Consider the following 8,903-nt stretch of genomic DNA (forward strand, 5'->3'; position numbering starts at 1 on the left):
ACAAATGTTTTGAGTTTTTGTTTTGTTTTCTTTTGAACAACATCATAGAGTAGTTGAAAAAGTAGTTTAGGTAGGTTTGGCCCAGGGGAAAATAAGGAGAGACCATTCCTTAGAAGAGAGGAGGACTATTATGGAAAAAGTCATCTTATCTAGTGAATACTTTAGGAAGTGGAAAAGTATGAGAAGGGAGGCATTCTATTTCCTTTTTAAACACTGACTTTTTTCTGAATATGAAAATGTTTCATGCCTATTACAGAAAATTTGGAAAGCATAGAAAAATGCAAGAAATAAAGTAAAAAATAAAATATATTTCTGCACCCAGTGAAAATTCCTACAAACATTTTGTTTTTTGGGACGCCTGGGTGGCTCAGTTAAGTGTCTGACTTCGGTTCAGGTCATATCTCCGGGTCCTGGGACCCAGTCCCATGTCGGGCTCCCCACTCAGTGGGGGAATCTGCTTGTCCCTCTGCCCCTCCCCCTGCTTGTGCTCTCTGTCTTTCTCTCAAATAAATAAATAAAATCTTTTTGTTAAAGATTTTATTTATTTGACAGAGAGAGAGAGAGAGCACGCGAGCAAGCATGCACACAAGCAGGGAGAGTGGAAGAGGGAGAAGCAGGCTCCCCACTGAGCAGGGAGCCCACGGGGCTCAATCCCAGGACCCTGGGATCACGACCTGAGCTGAAGGCAGACACACAACCGACTGAGCCACTCAGGCGCCCCATAAATAAATAAAATCTTCAAAAAAATTTTTTTTGGTTTTCCTTCCCATCTTTTGCTAATACATATTTTAACATAACTGAGTTCACATAGTTTTGAATCCTCCTTTTTGCACCTAATGTTTCATAAGTATTTTCCCATGTCATTAAAAATTCTTCTTCACAAACATCATTGGCAATGGCCACATATGGAATTCCACATATGGATACCAAAGTCTTCTCTACTGTTCCACTAATGGACATTTAGGGCTGTTCAGATATTTCACTGTTATAAATAATGTCTCCATGAATACCTTTGTGGCAAAATTCTATTTCCTTGGGATGTTTCTATAGGTGGAATTACTGTTCTAAGTCCTACTGACTACAAAGTGCTCTCCAGAAAGGATGTCCAGGGGCACCTGGTTGGCTCAGTCGTTAAGCATCTGCCTTCGGCTCAGGTCACGGTACCAGGGTCCTGGGATTGAGCCCTGCATCGCATCGGGCTCCCTGCTCAGCAGGAAGCCTGCTTCTCCCTCTCCCACTCCCCCTGCTTGGCTTGTGTTCCCTCTCTCACTGTGTCTCTCTCTGTCAAATAAATAAAATCTTAAAAAAAAAAACAAAAAAAACCCCAGAAAGGATGTCCAATCCACATTCCCCACCAGCCACAAGGGAAAGACACTTGGTCTTATCTTAATATCCAGGTATTATCTTTGAAAAGAAAAATTTTTGCTAAATTTGACAGTCACTGAATAGCATTTCATTGTTCTCTTAATTATCTGCTTCCTTTTAGCAGATATACCTAAAAGGATCTAAAGTAGCCCACAGATAAAGGAAAACCTTTCCTTTGTCTGCAATCAACAAATAGTTATTGTGCAAATCATTTTACTCTGGATTTATTCTCTCTCCCCTTTGGGGGCAGGTTTGGAAGATTCCACCTTTCAGGTTTCCACCATAATGAAAAGTTTTGAGGTACAATGCAGCTGACACTCTGGGTCAAAACATAATGATTCTGCCACTACTGAGCTTTGTGAAAAGCAAGTCATGGAACCTGTCTGAAATTCTGGTCCTTCATATCGCCTCCTATTCTAGGATGTGAAAATGTGAGGATCCCAAGTTTTACTCAGTGACATAATAAAAGTGCTTTTAAAAGTTTTCTTTTAATTCTACCTAATGTAATATTACAATATAATTTCATCTAGTTATTATTGTGTCTTAAATTAGCAGTTTCTAAGAGTCCCACCTCTTGACCCCAACATCAGCTTTCAGTAGATGAGGACCTTCACCAACAAACATTAGGGAAGGGGTGCCGACAAAAGAGGAAAACTATGCTTCGTAGAGAAAAGGTTCCCGGCTCCCAGACTATCTCTGGAGCACCTCTAGACTGAAAGGTTTTATCTGAAGGAAAGGGGCTGGTGTTCCGGGTCCAGTCTGGGCAAGTTCTCTTCTTGGGACTGTCCCGAGGTGCGCGTCACCGCGCATTCATCGCTTTCGCTGGCTAACGCTCACATCTCCGGTCCCCCGCAGTCACTGGTGCGGTCACCCCGCCAGCGGTCGCACTAGTTCTCGGCCCCGCCCCTCAATCGTTCCCCTGCCCCACCCAGGCTCCGCGCCGGCGGGAAGCGGCGCGAGGACGGAGAGCACTGTCTGAGCGTTCACTGCAAACCCCAGTCCGTTGGGGACACTTTTAAACGTCTAGCCCCACCCCCGCCCCACCCGCCCCACCCTCAACCTAATTTCTTATCCCTGCGGACGCTTGTCCTCCACTGAGTCGTGGAAGACGCTGGACATGGGGCCAGATCTTGGTTCAAGTCCGGCTTGGAATCCTGGACCAAACCTGGCATTTCATCTCCGCCAGTCAGCTTTCTGTTTCCTCCGCATGGGGGCCTTACCCTCTGGTTCAGGGCTGTATGCCCAGCGTCTGGAACAGTGAGTCGCACATATTGGCCCTCAGTAAATATCTAAATGACTAAATGCATCGCTGTAATGGTAACACCCACAGGCTGTCGTGAAAATGAATGAGTGATTCTGTGCAGGTTGAACTCGTGATCTGTTACAAAAAATACTATTCGCTAAATTTGTCTTATAATAAAGCACACTTAACGTATTTTTTTAAGTACTATTCACTAATTGGTTGCCCGGAAATACACATCTACTTCTCTATCACCGGCTCCCTCCCTAATTATGCCAAATAATCCTACCCTCTTCTGAAAGTGTTTCCTTATTATGTATACCTGATGCCGGTACTATTACTGTGGGTGCGTGTATAGCAGCACAACTGTGCTCCGAAGAATCATTTTATTTTCTGAATGGACTGCATCTGCTAAAAGCGCAGGGAATGGAGTCAGAAGCTGGACCCCCTTCCAGCATTGCCGCCTACTGGTTGGGTTATTCTGGCACGTCACTACCGTTCTCCGGGCCTCAGTGTCTCCATTTGTAGCATTCCCGGGTCTGGAATTCCATCCACGTGAGCAAGGATGGATGCGCCACACAGGGACGCGTTGGTCGCCCGCGCTTCCCACCTCCCTTCAGGCGCATCAAGCTTTCCCAAGTTGGGGAACGCCTCCGGGAGGCCCTCCACAGCTCAAGATTCACAAGGTGACCTCCAGCTAACAGCAGCCGCTCAGGGGATTCCCAGGTTTACCCCAATTAACCTCACTGGTACTGCGGGAGCGCTTGCCCCCGCCCCTCCCAGAAGCCCTCCTCCCCCACGTCTAGCCTGTCTCTCCCACCCCACCTCCCTTTTCCCTGCCCCGCCCGCGCACCCGCGCGGCGCATGCGCCGCCCGCCGAGCGTGTTTTTATAAAAGTCCAGCTTCACGCAGAAACTTCAGTCTCTTGTCTGCGGCAGCAGGTAGCAAAGTGACCCCGACGACTTGGGTGCTCCGGTAGCCACTGCGGCTGGAGAGCGAGCAGTTACCATGGACGGGTTCCGTGTAAGTCCAGTTTCAACCTGCTTTTTCTTAAACGTACAAACACGTAAACTTAGAGCGCTCTCCGAGCGGGCAGAAGCGACTAGAACAGGGGAGGTGCCGGTACCCCGGAGAAGGAGCGTGGAAAGGAGTTTTCGTGCGCTTGAGGAGGAGGGTAGGATTGGAATCTTTTACTCTGAAAGTAGAGGAGAAAAGACTGGAAGGACCTTTTCGGTGGCTGCATGTGTCTCCCCCTTGAGTCCTGCGGTGCGCGCTAGGCTTGCACGCTGTTTGCAAACATAAGAACGTTCTGTGCACAAGTGCAGAGAAGGCGTGCGCGCTGCCCCCGGACTGCGACCTAAAGGTCTCTCCCGTAGGAGAGGGGAAGGGGTTTTTTTGGAGTTAGATCTGAATTTAGAGGTGGAGGGCGGTGCGCCGGGGCTGAGTTCCCAGAGCCAGACGGCGCCCCTGGTTAATTTCAGGCAAAAGCTCCTGCGGACCACTCTTGAGGCTAGGCGCGTGTTCGCTAAACCCTGCACCTCCTGGGGAGCTGTGTCAGTACCCCCCGCACAGTGAGCAGAGGGCGGGAAAGGCGGGCGGACCCAAGGTGCTGCTTGCCTGAGAGAGGTCTGAGAATTGGCCGCAGCAGGGAGGTGGCCAGGAGCAGCCCGCGCGCCTTGGGATTGAGGGAGAGACCTCGCGGGCATCGGAAGCGCCGCGAGTGGACCCCGGGGTTCGGTAGTTTGGGATAGTACAGAGGGAGGAGTATTAAGCAGTCATTGCGCAGCAGGACCCAGAGGTGTGCTCGGCGGGGACTGGGGTGCAGTGAGGACTTGGAGGGAAAGTGGGCTGCCGGTAATTGCGGCGCAGACGGGCAGGTGCAAGTGGGGAGACCGTTTGGCTCTCACCGATCCCAATTGCGCTGTTTAACCGTTGGTGGTTTCCTGGAGACTTTTGAAAACCCCTTACCAGAAAGGCTTTTCGTTTCCCCCGCGGCGCGCAATTCAAAGGCGCTTACGGAGGAGCCGCCCATTCTCTCCCCAGCACCCTGTGGGACTGAACTTGGCGAGCTGCCGGGCCGAACCCTGGGAGCTGCTGCGGCTGGCATTGGGCGTGGGCGTGGTGGGCAGCCGCGGAGGTCGGGAGTTGGACCACCCGGCCCTTGGTGCGCCCTCCGCCTGGAGGCATCCAGCTGCAGACCTCCGACCCCATTTACTGCGTCAGTGGCGGGGTGGGAAGCGATCCGGGAGAGTGAGGAAATGAAATTTGGGGCGAGGACCATGAGTGCAGACCCCGTGACCTTCCCCTCCCAGTAAAATGCTGCACTCCCTAACGTCCCAAACGCGCCAAGAGATAAACATAGGGCAGAGACACCCATGCCCCTGAGGACTACTAGCTGCGGGCATGTGTGTGGGGCAGTATCCTCTTCTAACACCCCTGTTCAATACCCCAAGCGCTAAAGACTCTTCGTTTAAGGCGTATTCTCCCTCCCCATTACATGTTGCTTGAAGTACAGAATGGTTTGTGTTTAGACAAGCGAGGGGAAGGCAATGTTTTGTGCCTTAGGAGAAAGTTTTGCTCCCCCCCGCCCCAGCTCCTTCCTCCCCTTTTCCCTGTCCTGGTGAATCTTCATATAGAAAATTAATCCCAGCTCCTCAGAACACAAGCTTCTATTCCCACTCCTCACCTGCGCCGCCCCCCGCCCCCCATCCACGCAGCCTAGGAGTGGCCTCTTTGTGTTTTGTTTTGGTATTTTCCCTCCCAAGGTTTTTTTCTTCCCCAGTGGGCGGGGTAGAACAGTTAGCGAAGATGTGACTTTGAAACCCTCAGAATCTTAGCGCCCTTTTGTTCTAAACAAAGAATTTTGTAATTGATTCTACTAAAGAAGGATATAATGAACTGACTCTGGGGGAGGATGGGGAGGAGGGTTGTAGTAGTCTATAATAATTCTCTTGTGCTCTTCCCTCACTATTTCATTGGGAGCAGAATGTCCTGAAGAAGGCTGGGATGAGTTTTATAAATTACTATTTAAAAATTGCAGAAACATTTTTTTGAACTTGGAGAATGACAGCTGAACGTGAAAGTTAATGTCCATTCCCTTGTCTCTTTTGCAGATATACCCTTCAGATAACTACACAGAAGATGACTTGGGCTCAGGCGACTATGACTCCATGAAGGAACCCTGCTTCCGGGAGGAAAATGCCCATTTCAACCGTATCTTTCTGCCCACGGTCTACTCCATCATATTCTTGACTGGCATAGTGGGCAATGGATTGGTCATCCTGGTGATGGGTTACCAGAAGAAACTGAGAAGCATGACAGACAAGTATAGACTGCACCTGTCTGTGGCAGATCTCCTCTTTGTCCTCACGCTTCCCTTCTGGGCAGTTGATGCTGTGGCGAATTGGTACTTCGGAAAGTTCCTGTGCAAGGCAGTCCATGTCATCTATACAGTCAACCTCTATAGCAGTGTTCTCATCCTGGCCTTCATCAGTCTGGACCGGTACTTGGCTATTGTCCATGCCACCAACAGTCAGAGGCCAAGGAAGCTGTTGGCTGAAAAGGTGGTCTATGTTGGCGTCTGGATACCTGCTCTCCTGTTGACCATTCCTGATTTCATCTTTGCCAATGTCAGGGAGGCAGATGGGAGGTATATCTGTGACCGCTTCTATCCCAACGACTCGTGGTTGGTGGTGTTCCAGTTTCAGCACATCATGGTTGGCCTTATCCTGCCAGGCATCGTCATCCTGTCCTGCTACTGCATTATCATCTCCAAGCTGTCCCACTCTAAGGGCTACCAGAAGCGCAAGGCCCTCAAGACCACAGTTATCCTCATCCTGGCTTTCTTTGCCTGCTGGCTGCCCTACTACATTGGGATCAGCATTGATTCCTTCATCCTCCTGGAAATCATCAAGCAAGGATGTGAGTTTGAGAGCACTGTGCACAAGTGGATTTCCATCACTGAGGCCCTAGCCTTTTTCCACTGTTGCCTGAACCCCATCCTCTATGCCTTCCTTGGAGCCAAATTTAAAACCTCTGCCCAGCATGCACTCACCTCTGTGAGCAGAGGGTCCAGCCTCAAGATCCTTTCCAAAGGGAAGCGGGGAGGACATTCTTCTGTTTCAACCGAGTCCGAGTCTTCAAGTTTTCACTCAAGCTAACACTGATCGAAAAGACTTGTATACATTAAAGAACTTTTTTTTATGTTACACATTTTTTTCAGATATAAAAGACTGACCGATACTGTACAGTTTTTTATTGGATTTTTTTCTTGTGTTCCTTTAGTTTTTGTGAGGTTTAATTGACTTATTTATATAAATGTGGTTTTTTTTTTGTTTTTCATGTGGATGAGTATCTGTAGACAGGACCTGTGGCCAAGTTCTTGGTTGCTGTATGTCTGGTTGTAGGACTGTAGAAAAGGGAACTGAACATTCCAGAATGTGTAGTGAGTCACTTAAGCTAGAAATGATCCTCAGCTGTTTGTACATAAATAATCTCTCCATTCCAGTGGAACATTTTTTTTTTTCCTGTTCTTAAATTGTTTGGTTACACTATGTGATTTTGCTGTAGAAGGTGGCACTTATAACCAAAGCCTGGTGTGGTATAGAAATGCTGGTTTTTCAGTTTTCAGAAGTGGATTGATTTCAGCACCTACAATGTACAGTCTTGTATTAAGTTGTTAATAAAAGTTCATGATAAACTTACTCAGCGTTATGTTCTGAGTTCTGTTGACATTCCTTTGGCTAACAGAAGTCAAAAATAATATATTTATGGCATGTCAGGTCCTGTCCTGGTTGTTGTAATATTTTGCTTAGCCCTTATCATAATTCTATGACAGGAACTCTGGCTCAATTATTAATAGTAGAACTACAGTTTGTAGAGCAGGAAACTGAGGCACAGAAATCCCAAGTGACCTGGTTAAAGGCATGGTAAGCAGCACAGCCAGTATCCCAAAACAGGGAATCTGTCTTCAGAATCTTAAGTCTCAACCACTTTCAACTCCTAGACATTTAGGAACATCCAGCCAGTTCCTATTCCTATGAAAAAGAATCTTTCTGAAGGATAAGTGTGTGTAAATGAGAAAAGGTCTGCAACACCATGTTTTAGATTTTACTACGACTGACCCCTTGTATAATCCAGGTCTGTGCTGTGCCAAACCTAGTATGCTTTTCTCCTCTGATTCTCTCAATCTAGATACCATCATTCCCTTTCCAAAAACAAAGGAACTGAGATTCATAGACTTTCTGTAACTTGCACTTTCAAGGGGACAAACCAGGAGTTGATTCCACCCATCGTTTCAGCCCATGCTATTCACCATACCACTGTTGTTCCCCAGAACACCTGGTCATAAGTCAACTGATCTGTTATTGAAGATAAAGCCAAAAGTGAATGTTTTCTTCATAAAACTAACCAAGCCAAAAATACCCCTCTTGCAATATCTTCTATGCAAATCTCAACACTTGATCTATTACAACACCTAGCACCTCAAGGGTTTAACCAAGCAGATAAAAGTTAAATTGGTGCTTTCAGAGCTCAGAAGAAAGGTCCACTGAACCAAGCTCCTCATTGGCCACATTTTGCACAAGATTTTGGAGTCTTATGTAGTAACACCCGTAGCTATTTACACTAGTGTTGTGCAAGCCCCAGGCTCTTAAGTAAATTTCAGCTCAGGTCTCCATTTAAAGATAACTTCTAAATGATAACAGCAGCCATACCTATCTCATTTTGGAACACAAACAGGGCACTCCAGACGTGCACTCAAAGATAATAACCAGGATATAATCAAGGCAATATTTGGTCTACTTTTCATAATTGTTTCTGGCACAGAAAATCTATTTTGGAGGAAAAATTGCAATGTATTATCTTTCTGAGGCAAATCACATTTGTTGAAGGCAAATTATAGATCCTGTGAAGGGAAATAACTTAATTACTTAAAATAGAATCCAATTTGGCTGTACATTTCTGCTGCAGTCTCTGGATCAGGAATAATTCAGAGTGGTATTCATATTCCACTTGAGAACACAATTAGATTTTATATAGGAAATTATCTTGAGGTTTCTTGGTTTTTCCCTGGGAAGCCTAATTGGATCACCCTTCATTTAAGCATAGTTTTACATGTACTCTTTGGAAGGCTTAGTCTTAAAACCATGACCATTGTAAAAGACTTCACTTGAACTTTCTCTATAAATATTTATTCTTGAGACAATAGAAGAAATCCTTGGAAGGAATTCGTTTTCTTTCTCCTCTTGGCTTGAAACCTAGTTAACCCAGATTCCTATCCTTTACCCTGGAGTCACAA

General features: G+C 46.8%; 1 protein-coding gene across 1 annotated transcript; it reads left to right on the plus strand.

Annotated features, from left to right (window-relative positions):
* Nucleotides 1–3,517: 3,517 nt before the first annotated feature.
* CXCR4 (C-X-C motif chemokine receptor 4) lies at nucleotides 3,518–7,308 on the plus strand. Its single transcript, XM_035008131.1, has 2 exons — nucleotides 3,518–3,628; nucleotides 5,719–7,308. The coding sequence occupies exons 1-2, from the start codon at nucleotides 3,614–3,616 to the stop codon at nucleotides 6,763–6,765; spliced, it is 1,062 nt and encodes a 353-aa protein (XP_034864022.1). The 5' UTR covers nucleotides 3,518–3,613; the 3' UTR covers nucleotides 6,766–7,308.
* Nucleotides 7,309–8,903: the final 1,595 nt, after the last annotated feature.

This window comes from Mirounga leonina, unplaced genomic scaffold, assembly GCF_011800145.1.
Source record: "Mirounga leonina isolate KUSES-001 unplaced genomic scaffold, KU_Mleo_1.0 Mir_151, whole genome shotgun sequence".
NCBI lineage: Eukaryota > Metazoa > Chordata > Mammalia > Carnivora > Phocidae > Mirounga > Mirounga leonina.